Source organism: Ornithorhynchus anatinus, chromosome 10 (genome assembly GCF_004115215.2).
Source record: "Ornithorhynchus anatinus isolate Pmale09 chromosome 10, mOrnAna1.pri.v4, whole genome shotgun sequence".
Classification (NCBI taxonomy): Eukaryota; Metazoa; Chordata; class Mammalia; order Monotremata; family Ornithorhynchidae; genus Ornithorhynchus; species Ornithorhynchus anatinus.
The window spans coordinates 37,711,169-37,736,168 of record NC_041737.1 but is presented as its reverse complement, the minus strand read 5'-3'; the positions used below and the strand labels follow the sequence as shown (position 1 = coordinate 37,736,168).

Sequence of the window (25,000 nt, the reverse complement as noted above, 5' to 3'; positions counted from 1 at the left end):
AACACAAAGTTGTTGGGTTTCCGTATTGTTAAAATGAGTCCCATTTTGGAGAGAAGATGGTAAACTCGGATAGTCTACTTTCCTAGGTATGAATATTGGTCAGTCACCAGAAAAGTACCTTCTTGGTCAGGCACCTATACTGGACAGGTCCAGATTCTGAAAGGAAATGAAGGTAGAGGCCACCAGGAATGATCATCACTGGGCCTAGAATCAATCAATCATATCTACTGAGTGCTTACTGGGTACAGAGCACAGTACTGAGCACTTGGGAGAGTAAAATTTAAAGGAGTTGGTAAACATGTTCCTTGCCCATAATGATCTTACAGTCTAGGGGGGAAACAGCCATTAATATAAATAAATTACAGATACGTACATATATGGTGTGGGATCGAGGAATAGGTGAATAAAAGGTACAAATCTGAGTGCAAGGGTAATGAAGAAGAGAATGGGAGAAGAGGAAATGAGGACCTATTTGGGAAAGGTCTATTGGAGTAGACGTGTCTTCAATAAGGCTTTGAACCCAGGATTGTTGACTCCCACTCCTATGTTCTTTCCACTAGATAACCCTGCCTCTGCTTGAGGTAGGGATTTTATAGGAAATCATTGTGGAGGGAGAGTGCTTGAATGAAATTAATAAACAAAACAATACCCATTAAAATCTCCAGAACAAGATGTGGTTGAGTCCAAACAAAGATCGCATTTACGAATGCGCCATGTTGAATTAAGGAGTAGTTTGACTGGAGGACTGTTTCTCATTTAGGAAATGAAACACATTTTCACCACAAAAGTCTAAAATTCCAAATCCTATGGGTTTATCCTGTGGTCAGTGAGCTACATTCAGTGAGAAGCAAGCATTATGAAATCAAAAATAAATGTGCTTCAGTGAGAAGCAGCGTGACTTAGTAGAAAGATCACGAGCTTGGGAGTCAAAGGTCATGGGTTCTAATCCTGACTCCACTATTCATTCATTCATTCAATCGTATTTATTGAGCTCTTAGTGTGTGCAGGGCACTGTATTAAGTGCTTGGAAAGTACAATTCAGCAACAAAGAGAGACAATCCCTGCATCACTTGTCAGCTGTGTGACTTGGGGCAAGTTTCACTGGGCCTCAGTTACCTCATCTGTAAAACGGATACTGAGACTGTGAGCCCCATGTGGGACAACCTGATAACCCTGTATCTACCCCAGCACTTAGAACAGTGCTTGGCACATAATAAGTGCTTAACAAATGCCATCATCATCATCACATTCAAGAGGTTTCAGAAAGGAACAGTGTCCCGATCCCACAGCACTTATGTACATAGTCATCATTTCATTTTAATGTCTGCCTCTCTCTCTAGACCATAAGCTCCCTTAGGGCAGGGATCAGGTCTACTGACTCTACTGTACTGTACTCTTCCAAGTGCTTAGTACAGTGGTCTGAATATAGTAAGCACTCAATAAATACCACTGATTGACGGATTAATTTGTCAGATTATTTTAGGTTTATTTGTTCCTGTACACATGGCAGCATTTGGAGGGGGTGGTATTTTTCACCTGGGTCCTCGGAGTGATCAGTCCTGTTCCAGAGAGTTTAAATGCTGGACATGGTTAGAATTCAATCTAAGGAATCTGTTCAGGAGATACAATGCATCATCGGACTAAACCTCTTTTACCCTGGCTCTTTATCTGCTCCTCACCCTTTCACTGAGGGGTGAATTCCAAGGCCAAATTATAGGTTTTCCACTAGTTTTGGCTTTCCACTCATTCTCTTGAGGACCTCATCTGCTCATACAACTTCACCTACACTGTCCCTGCAGATGATTCCCAATTCTACATCTCCAGACATATCCTTTTATCTGTTTGACAATCTTGAATCTGCTACTGTTGTTCAGGCATCTCTACTAAAACGACCCACCAACATCTCTAATTCAACATGACCCAAACTGACCTCATCTTCCCTCTAACCCTCTCCATCTTTCCCATCACACTCAACACCACCACCTCTGTCCAAACCCCAGAAGCTTGAAATTTTTGTATTATCTTTGTCATTTATTTTCCTCATTTGGCTTCTAAGTCCTGCCAAATCTTCTTCAATTATGTTTCACAAATTCACTCCATCCCCTCCTCTCTGACTTCTACCTCTTCCAGTTCAAGTCCTCAGCAGCTTCCCAATGAATTATTATAACAGTCTTCTGACTGTTCCCCTTCCCCTCTTTAAGATATCTTACAGTCATCTAAAAGTATCATCATCTTAAAATGACCCTTTGGAAGGCATCAGTCCCCTTCTCAAAAACTTCTCAAAAAACAAAACCATCTAACCATTACCTTCAAGGCTCTCCCAATTGACTCTCACTTACCCCTCTGCTTTCCTCTCATTACACCTCAGCTTGCATTCTTTTCTCCACTTAAGCTGATATTCTAACTATTCTTCACTCCCAACAAGTGTTTCCGATCCATAGCTCATGGCTTTCCTACTTCATGGAATTCCCTCCCTATTTGAATCTATTAACCCATGTCCCTCCCTGCCTCCTCCAAGAGATATCCTCTCCCTAACCCTTCACCTCCCTGGTCACATCAGCCCATTAGTGCCTTAAGAAATCTGTTTCTTACCTATATAATTACTAACATTGGTTTTTATTCATTATAACAATCATTTGACAATTGTACCTATTGTAATTTGGTCATTTGTGTGCCCTTGTCTTTACCATTAGATTGTTATCTCTTCAAGGACAGAGACCCTTTATTTTCATCTTTGCTGCATGTTTCCAAGCACCTATCACAGAGCATGACACTCAACAGACACTCAGTAAATGCTGTAGCTGATGAAATCATGTTAATGGTGAAGCATGTCACTTCAAGAATGAATTCTGCCTGATGGACTTTCCATATTTTGCATTTTGAATAAATTCAATAAGTATAATGTATTAGGATGATGATGGTATTTGTTAAGCACTTACTATGTACCAAGCACTGTTCTAAGCGCTGGGGTAGATACAAGACAATCAGGATGTCCCAGGTGGGGCTCACAGTCTAAATCCCCATTTTACAGATAAAGTAACTGAGGCACAGAGAACTAAAGTTTCTTGCCCAAGGTCACACAGCTGACAAGTGGCAGAGCCGGGATTAGAACCCATGACCTCTGGCTCCCAAGCCTGAGTTCTCTCCACTAAGTCATGCTGCTTCTATTACTAGTAGAGTATTATTATAGTATAGTATAATTAGTATAGTGATATAGTATATATAAAGCAGCGTAGCTCAGTGGAAAGAGCCTGGGCTTCGGAGTCAGAGGTCCTGAGTTTGACTCCCGGCTCTGCCACTTGTCAGCTGTGTGACTGTGGGCAAATCATTTAACTTCTCTGTGCCTCAGTTCCCTCATCTGTAAAATAGGGATTAAAAGTGTGTGAGCCCCACGTGGGACAACCTGATTACCCTGTATCTCCCCCAGCGCTTAGAACAGTGCTCGGCACCTAGTAAGCACTTAACAAATACCAACATTATTATTATAGTATAATTACTATAGTATTAGTATAATGGGGTTATACTGCTATATACTGTTACACTCAGTTATCTCCATTACCTTTAATTTAGTTTAATATCTGACTCCCCTGCTGAATGGTGAGCTCCTTGAGGGCAGGGACTGTGTCAATTTATGCTATTACACTCTCGCAAGCGTTTAGTACAGTGCTCTGAACACAGTAAGTGTTGAATGAATACCACTGATTAACAAGTCTTATGAGAGCTATTGCTTACACAAAGAACTCCCATACATCCGCACACAAAGGTGGGTATATATACACCGAGTACTTTAGGGTTTATTCTTATTAACATGATTAGATACTGAGTCATGTTTTAAAAGTTCATCTCCTCCAGGAGGCCTTCCCAGGTTAAGTCCCCCTTTTCCTCTGCTTTTTTCCCTTCCCCATTGCCTCACCTCGCTGTCTTTGCTCTATCCCCCTCCCGCCCCACAGCACTTGTGTATATATGTACACATTTATAATTATGTCTATTCATTTTATTAATAATGTGTACATATTTATAATTCAATTTATTTATAATGATAATAATGATGGCATTTGCTAAGTGCTTACTATGTACAAAGCACTGTTCTAAGCGCTGGGGGGATACAAGGTAATCAGGTTGTCCCACGTGGGGCTCACAGTCTTCATCGCCATTTTACAGATGAAGGAACTGAGGCACAGAGAAAGTAAGTCATCTGCCCAAAGTCACACAGCTGACAAGTGGTGGAGCCGGGATTAGAACCCATGACCTCTGACTCCCAGCCCGTGTTCTTTCCACTGATGCCTGTTTACTTGTTTTGATGTCCGTCTCCCCCCTCCTAGATTGTGAGGCCTGCTGTGGGCAGGGATTTTCTCTGTTGCTGAATTGTACTTCCCAAGCGCTTAGTAGAGTGCTCTGCACACAGTAAGCGCTCAATAAATATGATTGAATGAATGAATAAATCGAGGAATATGACAAAACTGGCATCACATTCTGTTTAGACTGTGAGTCCGTCATTGGGCAGGGATTGTCTCTATCTGTTGCCGAATTGTACATTCCAGAGCTTAGTAGAGTGTTCTGCACATGGTAACTGCTCAATAAATACTATTGAATAAATGAATGCTCTAGTCATACAATGAAGATGCTCTTAAAATGGATCCTTATTGTATATCTATGTGCATCATGAATCATACAAGAAACAAGTGACATCAACTGATTAAAAATAAAGATCACCCCAAACAACCCTGGCCTCAAAGATTTCAGACCCAAGGTTGAATTGTGATTCAACTTCTTCCTGTAAACCAAGGAATGAGTGTTTTCTAGATCAACAGCAGGACGTAATGACAGGGATAGCTCTTCCCCCAAAATTCTATGGATCTAAGAGGCTGAAAAGACATTATCCTTTAGAATTAAATCGATGAATATTAAGAGGGTATGGAGAAAGACACATTCCTTTTAAAAAAAAAGTTAAGCATTCTCCATCTCAACTTAAAAACTTATAGAACTAACCCAGACTCGACAGTGCATAATTTTTGGGCTAGAAGTTTGTTCCAAAATAAATAATAATAATAATAATAATAATGTTGGTATTTGTTAAGCGTTTACTATGTGCAGAGCACTGTTCTAAGAGCTGGGGTGTCAGCCTTCTCTCTGACCTCCCTTCCTCCTCTCTCGCCCCGCTCCGGTCTATTCTTCACTCCGCTGCCCGGCTCATCTTCCTGCAGAAACGATCTGGGCATGTCACTCCCCTTCTTAAACAACTCCAGTGGTTGCCTATCGACCTCCGCTCCAAACAAAAACTCCTCACTCTAGGCTTCAAGGCTCTCCATCACCTTGCCCCTTCCTACCTCTCCTCCCTTCTCTCTTTCTACCGCCCACCCCGCACGCTCCGCTCCTCTGCCGCCCACCTCCTCGCCGTCCCTCGGTCTCGCCTATCCCGCCGTCGACCCCTGGGTCACGTCCTCCCGCGGTCCTGGAACGCCCTCCCTCCTCACCTCCGCCAAACTGATTCTCTTTCCCTCTTCAAAACCTTACTTAAAAATCACCTCCTCCAAGAGGCGTTCCCAGACTGAGCTCCTCTTCCCCCTCTACTCCCTCTGCCATCCCCCCTTTACCTCTCCGCAGCTAAAGCCTCATTTTCCCCTTTTCCCTCTGCTCCTCCACCTCTCCCTTCCCATCCCCACAGCACTGTACCCGTCCGCTCAACTGTATATATTTTCGTTACCCTATTTATTTTGTTAATGAATTGTACATCGCCTTGATTCTATTTAGTTGCCATTGTTTTTACGAGATGTTCTTCCCCTTGACGCTGTTTAGTGCCATTGTTCTTGTCTGTCCGTCTCCCCCGATTAGACTGTAAGCCCGTCAAACGGCAGGGACTGTCTCTATCTGTTGCCGACTTGTTCATCCCAAGCGCTTAGTACAGTGCTCTGCACATAGTAAGCGCTCAATAAATACTATTGAATGAATGAATGAATGAATGAATACAGGGTAATCAGGTTGTCCCACATGAGGCTCACAGTTAATCCCATTTTACAGATGAGGTAACTGAGGCACAGAGAAGTTAAGTGACTAGCCCACAGTCACACAGCTGACAACTGGCATTCGAACCCATGAATTCTGACTCCCAAGCCCGGGCTCTTTCCCCTGAGCCACGCTGCTTCTCGTGAGCATGTGCTCATGGGCATACACACACACACACACATATCAATACACTTGTCAACTGCATTAATAAATATACTTGTCTACTAGTCATTTATGAAGGAAACATTAAGGTTAGCCAGTAGGCTGATATTTTAAGTCTAGGGAAACTAACAAACAATGGCAAACTAATAAACCGAGCAGTGGAAGGCAAGGATGACATCAGAAGACATTTTTTAAAAAATAAAAACATAAAATAGAGATAAGCAGGGCAGGGAACATCTGGTAAGTAATAATTCTGGGTGACTAATAATTGAAGTCCACATTTGTTAATTTTGTGGGTATGTGAGCAGAGGTGCTATGCCACAATCATACTTGGTGAAAAACATCTAGTCAGTGTTCATTGAATGCGTTAAGCCCTATTGCTTTAAATTATTTATTTACATAAATATCTGCCTCCCTCTCTAGACTGCAAGCTCATTATACGAAGGGAATGTGTCTAGAAACTGTACTGTATTGTACCTTCGTACCAGGCTCTGCACATAGTAAGCAATCGATAAATACCGTTGATTGATTGACTGATTGATCACTTTCAAACCTCCCTGGGTAGGAAAGCAATATCTAGATTAGCTTCTGAAACTGGCTCTTAGTGACCAAAAAGCCCAAACTATGTCAAAGAGGTCAAACGCGAAAATGTTCTCTTCATGCCAATGGAACGATCCCTCCAAACTCTCACTGGAATAGAATTGTGTGAATTTCCCAATCTGAAGACCATCTGGATTTCTAAAAGGAAACGGATGGATCTCTTCAACTGCAAGCAATTACAGAAAGGGTACGGCATTACCTGAAGGAGATGGTGAATATCTTCACAAAGGAAGATGATTTTCTCTCTCTCACCCATTCTTTACACTTCCCTCATGCAAGTCAAGTAAATTCCTTTGATTTCACCTCCCAGCCATTCCAATACAGCCCCAGTGGAGAAGGAAGAGAGTAACTTAGTTTTGCATTCCAGCCCAATCTCCCTTGGACTGCAGAGGTATAAATAATACCCACCAAACACACAGACAAACATACAATGAGTTCTATTCATCGACAGATTCCCTGCCTTAACTAATGAGCTGCTTCTTTATTTGTGAAACATATAAATACCGGAGGCAGCCTTGAAAGGCTGAAGGAAATGGTAATGTTGGCTTGCACCCTAAAGCAGAGAGACAGGTTTATAATGTAAAAGTTTATCTTTGTAGATGGTGGTCACATAGCAGATTCCCTGAAGGAATGCAAATACTCTTCCATTTTTCTCCTCCTTCGAAACTTAGGTCCCACCAACTCTTACCATTTCCTGCAGGGTAAAAGAATTGTGACTAAAGTTCTGATATGCAGAGATATTTTAACATGAATTTAAAAGAACAGGCAGAAATTGAATAATCACAGAACTTTCAAAACCCAAGCACTTCCAGGCAGCATCTCAACAGTGCATTTCCCTGAGCAAACAGCTTTAATCTACCGCATCACAGTTACAAATGTATTGTAGGTATTATACCTGGGCCCTGAAAATTCAAGACCACTGTTCTCTTTGAGAAAAATCTAGGTTTTTCTACTATATTTCCTCACCATGCACATTGTCTCTAAGATACTAAACTGGATTTCAAATCCATAGAGGTGTGTGCATATATTATTTTTGCTTGACGATTAGATCTTACGTAAGATAGGTAAGGTACTCATCTCACCCCCATCGTTACAAGCACTTAAGTACATATCCTTACTGTGTTGCTTCCCCTACATGCAATTTATTTTAATGTTTGTCTCCACAACTAGTTTACAGGCTACTTGAGGGCAAGAATTGTATCTATTTACCTCCTTATACTCTCCCAAGAACAGAGCAAATCTTTGCACATGGTTAAGTGCCCAATAAATGTAACTGATTGACTGATTGAATTTTGTTTGTTCATTATACTTTTTTTGTGGTATTTGTAAAAGTCTTACTATGTTCCAGGCACTTTACTAAGCACTGGGGTAGATACAAACTAATCCGGTTGGATACAGTCCATGTCCCACATTGGGTTCACAGTCTTAATCCCCATTTTAGATGACGTAAATGAGGCACAGAGCAGTTAAATGATTTGCCCAAGGTCACAGAACAGACAAGTGGCAGAGCCAGGAATAGAATTCAGGTCCTCTGTCTCCCAGGCCCATGCTCTTTCCACTAGGCCACACTAATATCCCAACTGGATTATTGCATCAATCTCTTCTCTGATCTCCCATCCTTCTGTCTCTCCCCGCTCCAATTTATACTTCACTCCACTGCCTGGATTATCTTTCTACAGAAATGCTCTGGGCATGTCACTCCCCTCCTCAAAAACCTCCAGTGGTTGCCTATCAACCTTCTCATGAAACACAAACTCCTTCCTCTTGACTTCAAAGCTCTCCATCACCTTGCCCTCCCTTCTCTCCTTCAACAGGCCAACCCGTACACTCCGCTCCCCTGTCGCTAGCCTCGTCACCGTGCCCTGTTCTCGCCTCTCCCACCGTTGACCCCTGCCCCATGTCCTACCACTGACCTGGAATGCCTTCCCTCCTCACATCTGCCAAACTAATTCTCTTCCCCTCTTCAAATTCTTACTGAGAGCTCACCTCCTCCAGGAGGCATTCCCAGACTGAGCCCTCCTTTTCCCTCCGTCCCTCCTCCCCTCCCCATTCCCCCTACTCCTTCTCTTTGCTCTATCCCCTTCCCCTCATCATCAGTACCCCAACATAAATAGATATGTAAATAGAATCATAGATATATATAGGGCAAGTCACTTAACTTCTCTGTGCCTCAGTTACCTCATCTGTAAAATGGGGATTAAGACTGTGAGCCCCACGTGGGACAACCTGATTCCCCTGTGTCTACCCCAGCGCTTAGAACAGTGCTCTGCACATAGTAAGCGCTTAACAAATACCAACATTATTATATAATTAATAATATGTCTATGTATAATATATATACATACATACATATATATATATATGATTCTATTTCTCTCTGATGCCTGACTACTTGTTTTGTTTTGTTGTCAGTCTCCCACTTTTAGACTGTGAGCTCGTTGTTGGGCAGGGATTGTCTCTGCTGCCAAATTGCACATTCCAAGTGCTTAGTGCAGTGCTCTGCACACAGTACGCGCTCAATCAATATGATTGAATGAATGAATGAATGCCTCTCAAGTTGTAAAAGTTACAAATAATCTTCCAGCTCCTTTCTCCATTGGCCAAACAGAAAGAGATAAAAATGGATGACCTGGGATTAGTGCCAGGATTTCCTTGATATTCCCCACAGCAAATAGTGCAAGACCCTTAGTGGTGCTAGGGGCAATCACCAGGAACACAAAGCAAGGAGGATTTCAAAAACATGGCGATGACCTATCGCTCCCTCCCTAACATCACCCCATCACCACCCGTTGGCTCCACTTGGAACAGGACCAATTAATACTAATGATAGTGGTACTTGTTCAGTGCTTATTATGTGCCAAGCACTGTTCTAAGACCTGGGATAGATACAAGTTAATTAGGTTGGACACAGTTAAACAATCAGTCGTATTTATTAAGCACTTACTTTGTGCACAGCACTGTACTGAGCATTTGGGAGAGTACAACACAATATAACAGACACATTCCCTGCCCATAGTGAGCTGGGATGTGGGAAAAGGGGAAGGTACTAAGAAACAGGAAGAATACTGATGTTGAAAAACAAGGGAAAATCATGCTACAAGTGCTTAGTACAGTGCTCTGCACACAGTAAGGGCTCAATAAATACTATTGAATGAATGAGTGAACATGGACCCTAGGGAAGCAGTGTGGCCTAGTGGAAAGAGCTTAGTCAGAGGACCTAAATTCTAATCCTGACTCTCCCATGTACCTGCTGTGTGACCTTGGGTGGCTCACTTTGCTTCCCTTTGCCTCAGTTCCATTCACTCATTCATTCATTCAATCATATTTACTGAGCACTTACTGTGTGCAGAGCACTGTACTAACTGCTTGAAAAGTACAATTCAGCAATAAAAAGAGACAATCCTTGCCCACACCGGGCTTCATCTGCAAAGTAGGGATTCAAGACCCATTCTCTTTGCTACTTAGACTGTGAGCCCCCTTTAAGCCCCAGCACTTAGTACAGTTCTTGACACATAGTAAGTGCTTAACAAAATCCCAGAATTATTATTATTATTACTCCTTTGGGAAGCCCATGGGGTAATCAAGAGAAAATCTGGACTAAACTGGGAGCCTTTTCTCTCCAGGTTCTACCTCTCACCACAATCACTTTCACTTCTGCCCCAGATACACATTTATATAGTCACAAGCCCCTCAAGTAGTTCAGTACATACCAGTATACCTCCCTGCTATTCCAGCTCTCCTTCATCTACATATTCACTGTTCATTTTATCTCTTCCACTTAGATTGAAAGTCCCTTGAGGGCAGAAACTTTGTCTTTTACTCTTATTGAACACCACTGAAGTGGTTTAGTACAGTCCTCTACACACAATAGATGCTCAGTGGATTAAATGATTACTTGAAAGGTCTCATTTCCTAGCTCTATTAAAGTCTCACTGCACTTATGCACACATCCATAATGTAATTATTTATTTATATGAAGGTCTGTCTCTCCCTCTATACTGTAACTGCCTTTCGGGAAGGGAATGTGTCTACCAACTCTTGCACTGTATTTTCAATGTGATTGATTGAATGGTTGGATATTAACTGTTTTTTAAAAAGAGTGACTGCCACCCATGCAATACATCTAATCCTTTAGTACAGTGCCCTGGCGCTCAATAAATGCCATTCATTAACTAATTGAAAATACAATAGAATCTTAATAATAATAATAATGTTGGTATTTGTTAAGCACTTACTATGTGCAGAGCACTGTTCTAAGCGCTGGGGCAGATACAGGGTAATCAGTTGGTCCCACGAGGCTCACAGATAATCCCCATTTTACAGATGAGGTAACTGAGGCCCAGAGAAGTGAAGTGACTTGCCCACAGTCACACAGCTGACAAGTGGCAGAGCCGGGAGTCGAACCCATGACCTCTGATTCCGAAGCCCACGCTCTTTTCACTGAGCCACACTGCTTCTAGGCTCTTTCCTTCAAAAATCCTTGGATTCCAGGGGGTTTCAACCTATTTCCCCTTGAAATAAATATAGAATAACCCATTTCACCTTGAACAATGTGCAACATAAGTTTTGCCTGTCTGTATAATTGCAAATTGTAAGAATTAGTATTTTAGTTTACACTTGTTTCGCAGAACCCCTTATATCTGAACTTAACACACCCCACAAAATGGATGAAAAGTGAGCTTGTTAGAAGAGAAGCAGCGTGGCTCAGTGGAAAGAGCACGGGCTTGGAAGTCAGAGGTCATGGGTTCGAATCCCAGATCTGCTGCTTGTCAGCTGTGTGACTGTGGGCAAGTCACTTCACTTCTCTGTGCCTCAGTTACCTCATCTGTAAAATGGGGATTAAGACTGTTAGCCTCATGTGGGACAACCTGATTACCCTGTATACCCCAGCGCTTAGAACAGTGGTCTGCACATAGTAAGCGCTTAACAAATACCAACATCATTATTATATATATTCTTTTCATTAAAAGGGACCCATATCTCATGTATCTTTCCAATATCTACTCCATAAAGCAAATAATAAATGTTTTACAGAAGTTGTTTGTCCATGATAGAAGAAACACACATTAATCAATTCTCTGCCTCCTATCAAGCAAGGAATATGTACTGTCTCTGGCCTGGAAGATCCTCCCTCCTCAAATGTGACCGACAATTACTCTTCCCCTCCCCTAGCTTCAAAGGCTTATTGAAGACACATCTCCTCCAAGAGGCCTTCCCAGACTATGCCCCACTTTTCCTATCTCACTTCCTTCTGCATTATCCTGACTAGCTCCCTTTGCTCTCTTCCCCATCCCCTCCCCCCCCATAGCACTTATGTGCATATCTGTACCTTTATTTATTTGTATTGATGTCTGTCTCCCCCCATCTAGACTGTAAGCTCATTGTGTGCAGGGAATGTCACTGTTTAGTGCTGTATTGTACGTTCCCAAGTGCTTCATACAGTGCCCTGCACACAGTAAGTGCTCAAAAAATACGATTGAATGAATTAATGAATTTCACTCTTACAGAGTATCTTAAATAGTCATAGCCCACTGTTTCTAAGAGCAATGGCATTTACTGCTATTCTGTATAAGAGCAAGAGAACATACAAGACAAACCTCATAGATGCCTAAGCCTTCAAACAGAAGCAAAAACCAACTCTACTTCAGAGAAACTTAACCAATCTCAATTAGACAATCTGCAATGCTACTTCACAACTACATCCGGCCATCCCAAAGCAAATCCCATTTGTCATCCATGAAATATGTGCTGGAGTGCCTTGGAATCAGGTTCAAAATGGAGCTATATCAATTCAATAGAGTGTCATGATTTCATTAACCAGTTTGGTACGGGAAAACTGGATATTAAGTGCTTGGGAAAAATAACTGGCCCAAACTTTCAACTCTAAGGAAATGGACTATGAACTGTTTAGCTAGAATAGTCATTTTTATACAACAAACATATACACTCATAAAATTCTGATGGAGAAAACTAACATTTTCATTTGCAAATATCCTCTGAATAACCAAGCGGAGTTGTCCACTTATTGGTAGAGCATTTTATATATAATGAACAATCTCAGTCCAAAAAAGCCTCCAGTGACTAAAGATATTTCAGTCCCAAAGCCCAGTTGCAAAAGCTGAAGTTAAAATATCACACCGGTAGGTAAAATCCATCAATCTTCATCGGGACCTGGGGTAGGGAGAAATTCATTCCAAATAGCGATATTCATTTTTACAATTCAATCAGTGACCTTTTGGTCTTCAGAGAAAGAACATTTCTGGGGTCTAACTAGTGTAGCGCCATCAAATATCACCAAATTATAATGCAAAGAGGACGGCGCTCATCATAGTGTGTATTTTTTAGATATACAAAAGAGCCCGGGAGGAAAAGTGCTGTCGGCTCAAAGTTTTAAGGTGCACTTGCCTAAATGGTGGGAATTCATGCCATGGATGTCACAAATCACCTCTGTAGTTCTATAAAAATCCTTCAAAACCCTACAGGATCCCACAAACTTCCACAATCAGCACCACAGGGATGCAACACTTTTTTAGCTGAAGGCACTGTACCTCTGGGAGAATCTTTTTGTTAAGAGGAACTAGAATGAGTTGTAAGTGCTACATATGAAGGATAGAATAATGTGAAAAAGAACAGCCACTGCCGATCCAAACCAGGCTTGTAGCGCTTAAAAAAAGGAGAGAGAGAGAATAGAAAGAAAAAAAATCCTAAAGAGGGAAAGATAAAGAGCTGGAATAATCATAAAGTTCTGAACAATGGCTTTGGAAAGAAAGATCTCAAAGCTGACTAGGAAAGTAGCAGGCTGACAAAAGGCAAAGATAAAATGTAAATTGAATTAACACCGAAATAAAAAAGAAGATCCTGGAGTTCTAGAGAGAAGTTATGGATGACGGGAAAATACAAACTGGAAAGATCGTGATAAAATAAGTGAGGCAGGGAAATGTTTTCACATTCAGTACACTTCCTGTGGGCAGTGAACATGTTTGGGTTTTTTTTTTCCTTTTTCTTTAATGGCATTTATTAAGCACTTATGTGCCAGGCACTGTACGAAATGCTCTACCACCTCAGTTGTACTGTACTCTCCCAAGCACTCAGTACAGTGCTCTGCACAAAGCAAGCACTCAAATATCATCGATTGATTTCACAATGCAAAATAATGATCCAAACTATATTTTGGCAAAAATACAAAAGTTTTATATGTACATATCTGCAAATCATTTCTATTAATATGTTTCCCCCTCTAGGTTATAATCCCACTGTGGGAAGGGAATGTATCTATGACTTCTGTCGTACTGTACTCTCTCAAGAGCTTACTACAGTACCCTGCACTCAGTAAACACTTAATGCTATTGATCAATTGATTGATTTGCAAGATCCTGGAGGGAGTAAAGCTCAGAGGCAGAGTTGGAAGCGAGGTGATTCATGGAAGTTGGGTGCAGTGGGCAAGGGAAATGCTCCAGGAATCGGACAGGCACATGCATTTGGGGAGAATTAATCAGTGGCATTTATTGAACACTTACTCTGTGCAGAGCACTGTACTAGGCAGTGTCTTCAAGAGAGTTGGTAGACATGATCCCTACCCACAAGGAGGTGGAGTAATGGTAATAGTATTTTTAAGTGCTTACTGTGTGTAAAATCCTGTATGAAGCAGTGGGAAAAGGTTTCCATGGACCCCACCCCTCGAGGGGCTCACATTCTATGAATAAGGGTGGGGGAGAGGACTAGAGACAGACACATCAAAAGCACTGGAATAGTGTTCAACATAATGATAATAACAATAATAAATAATAATAATGGTATTTGTTAAGTTCTTATTATGTACCAAGCACTGTTCTAGGCGCTGGGGTAGATACAAGGTCATCTGGTTGTCCCATGTGGGGCTCACAGTCTTAATGCCCATTTTACAGATGAGGTAACTGAGACACAGAGAAGTTAAGTGACTTGCTCAAAGTCACAGAGCTAATAAGTGGCAGAGCTGGGATTAGAACCCACAACCTCTGACTCCCAAGCCCGTGTTCTTTCCACTACTAATAATAACAATAATGATGGCATTTAAGTGCTTAGTATGCGCAAAGCACTGTTGTAAGTGCTGGGAGGATACAAGGTCATCAGGTTGTCCCATGTGGGGCTCACAGTCTTAATGCCCATTTTACAGATGAGGTAACTGAGGCACAGAGAAGTTAAGTGACTTGCCCAAAGTCACACAGCTGACAAGCAGCAGAGCTGGGATTAGAACTCATGACCTCTGACTCTCCAGCCTGGGCTCTTTCCACTGAGCCACGCTGCTTCTCAGACCAGCTTCTCAAAGATGAATTTTGATTTTCCTGCAATCTGGTGTCATGATCAGAAGGAAGTGTGCAATGAAGCATGGAGAGGCCTAGCATTTTTTATATGGTGAATGAGATACCCATTTATTCCACAGGCATTCTTCCAGCAGATTTTAACATATTTTAAGGGAGCCAAACACCATGGAAGTGGAGAGTAGTGCTAGTGAAAAGAGCATGGGCCTGCGAGTCAGAGGACTTGGGTTAATAATTATGGTACTTGTCAAGCACTTACTATGTGCCAAGCACTGTTCTGAGCACTGGAGAAGACACAAGTTAATCAGGTTGAGCATAGTCCCTGTCCCACATGGGACTTGCACTCTTATCTTCATTTTAGAGATAAGGTAACTGAGGCACAGAGATAATGAGTGGCTTGCCCAAGGTCACATGGCAGACGTGGAGGAGTCAGGATTAGAACCCAGGCCTTTCTGAGTCCCAGGCTCATGCCCTCTCCAGTAAGGCACGCTATTGGTTCTAATCACAACTCTGCCTGCTGTATGACAATGGTAATGAGCCGGGAAACTGACTTAACTGTGTCTCAGTTTCTTCATCTGTAAAACTGTGATTCAATACTGCTTCTTGCGCCTATTAGGACTGCGAAGCCCATAGTGGGCAGGGACTGTCAGACCTGATAATCTTGAGTCTATCCCAGCCCTTAGTCCAATGTCTGGCTCATAGGAAGTGCTTTTTATTATTAGCAATAATACCAATGAAACAGATTAGCAGTACCTGCACTTTCTGGGAAAGAACTAGGATTAGTATGGAAATATATTTTTTGAATACATATTTCTAGTTGGGTTCAGTTTGGGAGCTGTGGTCCACCTGGGAATAACCGAGGCCAGGTTATAGAAGCCAAGGGGACAGATCTGAAACTGAGCTTCCACTTATGTGGGAAGTTGAGAAATTTGAAAGGTTAAAGATCTTGGCAATGAGTCCGGAAGGAGGAGTGGGAAGATGTAGGCCCCAAAATCCAAGAGGATTTCCCACATTTAGTGGTATACCAAGAGATTCTTGGGAGAAAAAAACTGTGAACCAATCGATAGAACAACCCATCATACACTTAGGGAAAAAAAAATTAGGGCATGAAACTACTTCTATAATTACTAGTAGTTCTACTACTGCTAACTACGACTACTCCTGAAATACCACACGGGTCCAGACCCGTCGCTCAGTTTAATTTCTTAACATAGTTAGTTCAGACCCATTAACCCATGCATTTTGTGATGAGAGACATAAAATATTTACTTCAGTCCTATATGGAAAAATCAGCATTTCAGGATTTAAATATCTTTTACATCAAGAGGAAAGAAGCAAGGCCTCCAGCTGATAGAGAATAATTATAGAATTGGCCTCCAAATGGATACAGACCCTGAAATGGGGAGGGGAAGAGGAATGAGACAAAATTAAGGCAATGAGGAAATGAAAGGCATTAATTCTGGAGCGACAGGTAACCAAGAGTAAATTATCTGAGTGTGAAACAGTGGGGGACTAGAATAATCAGAAAGGGGAACAACACACCAGCAGAGAACTGAGTCAAAAACACCTCATGGTATGATGATCTTACAGTGGTTTCGAGCTCTAGGAGCAATATTTTAAAATGGGAAATGGGCAAGCCTGCTTTGCGTCTATGCAGGTGCGGGAGCAAAGAGCTGAACCTGAGAGAACAAGGACAGAGGGAGAAGAAATAACGATAGACTGGAACCAGTGGGAAGAGAGCAGCACACTTCACAGCGTGTTGTACACTTCCTCCTCTCATTTATGGTGGGGTTAAGATTAATAATGTCGGTATTTCTTGAGCGCTTACTATGTGCAGAACACTGTTCTAAGCGCTGGGGTAGTCAGCTGTGCGATCGTGGGCAAGTCACTTAACTTCTCTGTGCCTCAGTGACCTCATCTGTAAAATGGGGACGAAGACTGTGAGCCTCACGTGGGACAACCTGATTACCCTGTATCTATCCCAGGGCTTAGAACAGTGTTCTGCATATAGTAAGCGCTTACCAAATACCAACATTATTATTATACAGGGTAATCAGGTTGTCCCACGTGAGGCTCACAGTCTTCATCCCCATTTTACAGATGAGGTAACTGAGGCACAGAGAAGTTATGACTTGCCCACAGTCACACAGCTGACAAGTGGCAGAGGTGGGATTCGAACCCATACTTCTGACTCCCAAGCCCGGGCTCTTTCCACTGAGCCCTGCTGCTTCTCATATTAATGCTTCTGGTCTGAGTCTGGAACATGGGTGAGACAGCTTAATAGCCTTGGGAAAGGGCTGAAGCGCTGAGGTTCAGGCAGGAAACCTTGAACAAACTCAGCCACTACTTTGCTCTATCTGTGGTAAAACCCTCCAATGGGGAAAAACCATGCAGCGGCAGTTAGTGGAGAGAGTAGGACTGGATAGGCACAACCTCTCTCATCAAATTCACCTTTGTGTAGCTCATTCCTTGACTTCAGTCTACTACATATATTTGTAGATGAATACTCACACCAGGTGTGAATTTCCTCACCAATGGTGTTGTCTTTGAATGCAATCTACTACTGTAGAGGAGCACTTGGCCTCTTCACCACTCTATCATTTCTATGGGCAATCAAGGAATCATTCAACTGTACTTACTGAGTGCTTACTGTGAGTAATAATAATGATAATGATTAATTATGGCATTTGTTAAGCGCTTACTATGTGCCAAGCACTGATCTAAGCACTGAAGGGGATAGATACGAGATAATCAGGTTGTCCCACGTGGGGCTCACAGTCTTCATCCCCATTTTACAGATGAGGTAACTGGGGCCCAGAGAAATGAAGTGACTTGACCAAAGTCAAACAGCTGACAAGTGGCGGAGCCAGGATTAGAACCCACGACCTCTGACTCCCAAGCCCGGGCTCTTTCCACTGAGCCACGTTACTTAGGCATAGGCAGAGTACTGTATTCAATGCTTGGGAAAATACAATACGATAGAGTTAGTAGACAGGAGCCCTGTCTACAAGGATCTTACAGTCTACAGTGGGAGACAAACATCAAAATGAATTACAGAATAGGGAAAATTTAATATGGAATAGATTTCTACTTTCCTCTTTCTCAGGCATGCGAATAGGCTAACATTTCCAATTCAGCTATTATAGATGAGATCACAGCTTTAAATGATACAATCTACAGCACAGCATATGACTAATCTTTTTACAGTTTTCTTTCAAGAGACATGCTTCAGAATCAGGATGAAAGATTAGAAAAAAACGCTTTTATATATAATATACATGGCCCTTGAGGAGTCAGTTTTATGGACAACTCACTTAGGCAATCTTTCTCGTAATCTTCGATAGAGTTCATGCCCGGAAGTCGGAAGGACCTGGGTTCTAATCCTTACTCTGCCACATGTCTGCTGTGTGACCTTGGGCAAGTCACTTAGCTTCTCTAGGCCTCAGTTACCTCATCTGTAAAATGGGGATAAGAGTGTGAGCCCCATGGGGGGCAGGGACAGTGTCCAAATCGATTAACTTGTATCCTCCCCAGCGCTTAGAATAGTGCTTGGCACATAGTGAGCGCTTAACAAGTACCAGGATTATTATTATTACTATTACCTGGAACAGATTCTCAAAGTAGAGGGTAGTTCCTTGCCAATGGGTTCTCAGAGAAGTATATTTACTACAGTGCAATCTTTAGCACTATTCAGTCAGTTGTATTTATTGAGCACTTATGTGTGGAGCACTGTACTAAGTGTTTGGGAGAGTAAGATAGAACAAAGTTGGTTCTGAGTGGTCACTGGTGTACATTCCCTGTACACAAGGCCACCAATAATGATATTAAGTGGGGAATTTTAAGCACTTACTATGTACCAAGCGCTGTTCTAGGTGCTGATGTAGATAAAAGATAACCAGTTTGGACCTAATCTTTGTCCAAAATGTGGCTCGATATCTAAGTAGGCAGGTTTTTAATCTCCAATTCCAGTTGAGGAAACTGAGGCACAGGGAAGTGACTCACCCAATGTCACAGAGCAGGGAAGTGGCAGAGCCAAGATCAGAACCCACATTCCTCGACCTCCAGACCGGTGTCTTTTCAATAGGCCGCCCTGCTTCTTAACTGAACGGCACTGGATTGAAAAATGAAGGATGTTGGGGTCCAACAGACAGGAAAAGTAATCCTCTCCATCATTAGCCACACCAATGAGATTTGAGCAACTAGAGTACACAGAGCACATTAGGAACTTGGGGAGCATAAGAAGTATATGATGTGATTCCCACCCTGGAGGAGCCGACAATCTAGGGAGAACATGGCAGGAATAAATGGATCAATCTACAATAATTAAGGTAGCATTAGGATGGATATAAGTAACAAAGACAAGTAGATAAATCAATAATATACGAACAGACGGATAAATGCATAAATATGCTGAAAGTCAGGGGGTTTAAGGTAGGGCCTATCTCGAGAGGAAAAAAATGACTTTCTAGATGCTGCAAGAGATGTCTGTGGAAAATACTCATTGGAATAAAGAGTATCTCCACATTTACTTCATCCCTATATGGGTTTCCAAATTCGATTATTTTGGCTTAATAATTGTAATTTAGTTTGGTATTACATTGAATTTGTGAAAAAGCCACTTTTAAAAGGCAGTATGGTTTATATTTCAAAATGGAACAATATTTTAAGAACAAGTGATTTCAAACTAGAAGAATGATTAGATTTGCATGGGCCTTTAATGATTTCTAATTAGCTGATCCTCAGCATCCTCCATGTCAGCACTGGTACTGTTCTGCCTTTGACATATTTCCTTACCAATGACTTTTTCCTGGTTAAGCCTAGGAGCTGCTCAGAACCACTTTCCTCCTCTATCACCTACTGATTTTGAGGGCTTCTGCATCTTTTCTCCAATATTTAAGCATAAATGACAATTCATCTCATATCTTGCCCAATGTGGATTTCTCATCCAATGACCCCCTGCTTCTATTACCTATCTGACCACATTTAACCTGCTACTGAGGTATTCCCTTCCACGTTCCTACCATGTCCCTTGTCTCACACATCTGTTTTGGGTCTTACTCGGTTTGGTCCTTGTTTTCTGTGGGAAGGCCAATCAAATGAAAAATGATTTCTCAGTTTTTCAGGGCACTCTTCTAAGGATTGCTTTTGGATATTCCCCAACTCAAACCTTCTAAAATAAACCTGTTTTTTCCTTCCTATCTCTTCAATATCACATCAGCCAATTTCAATAATACCAGTGTTCTCCATTTCATATACAACTTTACTAGTTGGGAATGTTCTGTTGAGGGGAAAAAAATCAAATAAAAACCAGGATTGCTTGGGCCACTTTATTCCAAAACGGGATGAGGGAAAGTTGGGGAAATGGAATTTGACCCATCCCATTTCTTTAACCCCTCAGGGAGTCACCTCCAGGAAACTCAGGGTCCCTGTCCACCCCTAATACGCAAGATGACTAGGGCTCCTCCTTCACAAAATGCTATTCCAGTTGTATCCCTATTTGCTTTTAAGGGTCTTAACAACTGCTACTTCGATGTGAACCCACCCGCTCAATAACAAGGTCAATTTCAAAACTAACTCTCATTCTCTCTCTTAGTGAAAAGAAGACCAAATGAAGGTAAGTTTAATAATCGTAATTTAATTCATTTTGGCATTACAGTGAACTTGCGAAAAAGCCACTTTAAAAAGTCAGTATGGTTTATATTTCAAAATGGAACAATGTTTTAAGAACAAGTGATTTCAAACCAGAAGAATGATTGGATTTGCAATAAAGAATTTAGGATTTACGCAGCTGTACACAGACAAGTTGTTTCTATGGTAGCTGGCATAAGGTTTTTCCTTTTATCCTGTAATGCTCCCAGAAATACTTAAGATTCCTTGGCGGTAAATACGCAAGAAAAATCCGTAAAGATCTAAGGGTAGCTACAGACTACCAGTTCTGTAGTCAGAGTGGCTGGGAATTATCCACTATCCAGACCATCGTACCAGGGCTACGGGACCACAGCACAGGAATGGACCCTGGCCGACTAATCTGTGAGTTGCTCAATCAATCTGAGGAATTTACTGAGCGCTGACTGTGTGTGCAGAGCATTGTAATAAGCGCTTGGGAGAATACAAGATGGAGTTGGTAGATACGATTCCTGCCTACAAGCAGCTTACAATCTAGAGGGAGCCAAAAAACAGTCATGAGATATAGGCTCAGATTCTAAACAACTGAGAAATAAGATGTTTTCTGTTTATAACTTGTATCTGGTTTTAAAATTGCTCTTCAACAAGGCAGATAGAACACTTCATCCTCATGCACACTGAAATTTACAAAAATATCAAAGACAACATACATTACCTATGTGACACTTGTTATTGAATTCATATTCAACTACACTCAAATATATTTTTACAAACACGAGCGATTATTTTTGCAGTAATATTAATGATGAGAATTGTAATTAAATTAATAGTAAAATTAAAAGATCTGAATCAGGAAGGGCTGATGGAAACAATACTGAAACCTAAAAAATATCATAATTCAGCACAGTTGGTATGGCAGGCTCTAAAATATGAAGCTTAATCAACTGTTGGATTTGAACAATTAGGTCTTTAATTGCAGTTATAAATATTAGTTTCTCTTACCCTGGTCAATGAAGGGAATATAATGAAATAACTCAAACAATCTCGACCTCGGTTTTAAAAAGTGTTCAAAAATCAACACAAATGTTACCTCAAGATGTCCAACCCATAGTTACACCTGCCCCTTGTACGGGGAATGCCATTCATTTCTGAAAAGTCGCTTTTCTTCTTTTTTTTTTAAACACCCGAGATCTGCCTCTTGTTTGCTCTTTAAAGTTTTATTGCTTGGCATTTTATACAAGGAGAGAACATTAGCATACTCTGGAGAACCGCTGAAAGTAAAAGGCCTCAAGCTACCAACTGCATGGTTGATCGGATAAAGCAGGGGATATAAAAACTTTTGTCTGATTGCTCACTTTACTTGTTTTAGAGTAGTGCTACTCTCAAGAGCATATAATCCCATTCTTTCTACTACAAGTTTTATTACTCCTCTTGTATTATTTAATACATCTAAAGACACTTCCAAAAGACAAATTTTTCCATTTCGAAAAAGTAATGGCTGGGAACTTGATAAAACACGTTAATGCTCACAGTATATTTTTTGAAAAGGTGACGGAGGAAAAGTGCTACAAAGCAATTAGGCCCATGATCTTAAAGGCATTAATGTGTCAAATAGGATGACATGTAAAAAAGTCAACAAAAATAACACACTGCAAAAGGTCAATAGAAACTGGGCCCTCCTTAAGAACAACCCCAAAGAAATAAACAAACCTCTCACTCAGACACTCTCCTTGACACTAAACATGAACAATGTGGAAAAAAAATTCAAGGGACAAGGAGGCCATTGTTAGGTCAGTTAATTGAAACTGCGTGGAGAAAAGGTGATTAGCTGTCAGGAAATATTGATTGAAAAATAAATCATACTACAGGGGACTGAATTCCAAGTCGCCTAACCTACTGAAATTCTGAATTTTTAGAAACCGAAGAACAGAACCTCCAAGAAGGATTAGGGTTCTTATTTAGTAAACAAAAAACTGCCCTTTTTGACACCGATGATTAAGGCCGGGCATTTCAAAAGCTTCATACCCATTTCTGAAATCCACAATACATCAATTTTTAATACTTCCACCCTCTCAGCTCCATTAAAAAGATGGTAGGGGAAAGATTTTAGAGTAATTAATGATATAGTTAGCTGCTAAATATTAATAGGAATCGTAGCGTTGCATAAAATATAACATATAAACCTTGCCAATACAGACGCACCAGTAATTAAAGTTGAATATGTAATTACTCTGATTTATAAGACAGGCAAAAAGTTACACTTTACTAGCTTCTATGTAAACTGTGGGTAACAGTTAAACTTTGCATTTTACGGTTTATATAAATGGGCAATATCTTGACTGCAGTTCATAAATGGTTTAGAGACTTATAATCGTAGTAAAAATGACGACAACTTATTCCAACATGTAGGCTGGGTACTGTACCACACAAACCAAACTGGAATCATGATCCATGAGATCTAGACATCTCTTTATATCGGATACAACTGAGCAGGTTTCGGTGTGAGGTGGGATTTGTGGGGCTGTGGGACACCTCGGCTGCGGGGAATACTAAGCGCAGTCAAATGTACCTCAGCGGGGACAACCCACCACGCAAAAAATTGTGAGGTGGATTCTGCCTCAGTGTGGGTTTGGGATGGCGTTTCAATGCTGTCGTTTCAAGTCTCCTTGTTCACTTCAGAAGAACAACTAGCCAACCTGGGCACAATGGGGAATTTTAGTAAAAAAAAAAAAAAAAAATCGAGGCTTTTTTTTCCCCCTTTCACGTGGTGGGTGTGAATCAAACTCACATGTGAGGCTGAGGAGAGCAGCCAGGACTGCTGTTTCCATTACTGTCAATATGTTCCAGCGAGCCATTGAGGTCTTCGTGGACTGCCTGCAGTAAGCCACTGGATGCGTTATTTATCAATCCCGGGTTACTGAGCAAAGGTAGACTGCTCTCCGCCAGTGCAGCCTAGCAAGACAGATAGAAATGGCATTCTTTACTTTCAGAGGCAGTGGGGAAAAAGTCTCCATACCACTCCTGGCATTCACGCACGTGCTTTCAGAGGGCACACCACGGAGTTTTAGGGACCTTTGAGATTCTTTTCACCAACAAGCATTCTGGAGAGAGGGAAAGTGAAATTCGATGTCCCCCCAATTAGTGATCCAGGTCTTGGAGAAAATAAATTGGGAATGGAATACGAAAGGACTTCTGCTCGTAAATTTTCTGCATTCATTTTTTCTTCCCACGTCGTGAAACGCTAGGACTTTTTACATAGCAAAAAGCTTGCAGATAATATAAGCAATTGCTGTACTTTAAAAAATGACCAGAACTTAACTCAAAATAAAGAAGTCCTGACATTTGCCTCTTATGCATAAAAATTATATATTATAATTAAACTTTAAAGTTTTTGCCATGAGCACCATGTTCCCCAACACTCTGATGTGAAATCATTTATGACAGCCTGGATAAATATTAATGCACAGCCACATGCATTTGCAAAAGCGTCTATCAATCTCCCATTTGCAGGAAAACCGAGTGTTCCTGATTTTGCCACAGGGTGTCCTTCTTGCTTCTTCACATCAAAAGTCGCACAGATTCGAACCAGGGCTTTTTGCAGTGCTGGGGAATGCAACTTACTCGGGAAAAGAAGCCCAACTATTCAGAACTACCGCAGTTCCGACACAGATACAAGTGCGACTAGTTGAACTTCAAATGTAAGGGCAGAGAGAGCACACGACACTCAAGTACACTTTCAAGTCAAACTACTCTAGCAAAGCGAATTTGAAAAATGTTACCTGCAAGCTTGCATTAAGAGCCGCTCCATAGCCTAAACTGGTGGGGATGTTTTTCACTAATGTTGGGCTCCTGAAAAGAAATAATCGCTGGTAAGTCAAGACAAAGGGGAGGAAATGTGGGCTGGGCACCATCCTGCTGCTCGAAGCTGCTCTCATTGGGGGTCAGAGTTTTGGGTCAGGACATAAAACAAGGTTTGGACTCTCACAGGAGGGTTTTGCAAAGGACTTAATTGTCTGTGCCACGAAAGTAACCGGGCCTAGTTCAAAAGTGTGTGGAGTTCCTCCCACCCACAAAAACACAGCTCAGTGAAGGGGTCTGAGAGAGTCCTAACAGATCAGGACCAGAGGAGAGGGCCTCTGTGCAAGTGCACAGTGTGCTGACCCTTCAGCCAGGTGCAGCAAGCTCATTTTCAGTGTCAACAATCTAGCGTTCATATGAGAATTTTAGAAAGCAAATATGCAACACAATTACCACTTCGATGCAGTCAAGAAATAATTAATGGTTAATTTCTAGAACACTATGGATTAACATAA

The 25,000-nt window shown here is 41.5% G+C and overlaps 1 protein-coding gene across 9 annotated transcripts in view; it reads right to left on the bottom strand.

Annotated features, from left to right (window-relative positions):
* FOXP2 (forkhead box P2) overlaps nucleotides 1-25,000 on the bottom strand; it is a 537,816-nt gene that overhangs the window by 8,559 nt on the left and 504,257 nt on the right. For all 9 annotated transcript variants that reach the window (XM_029073155.2, XM_029073165.2, XM_029073166.2 and 6 more), the window contains 2 exons: nucleotides 24,467-24,536; nucleotides 23,476-23,639 (listed from right to left, as the gene is read on the bottom strand). In XM_029073155.2, coding sequence (XP_028928988.1) covers nucleotides 23,476-23,639; nucleotides 24,467-24,536 — 234 coding nt within the window. The remainder of the gene's footprint in view (nucleotides 1-23,475; nucleotides 23,640-24,466; nucleotides 24,537-25,000) is intronic.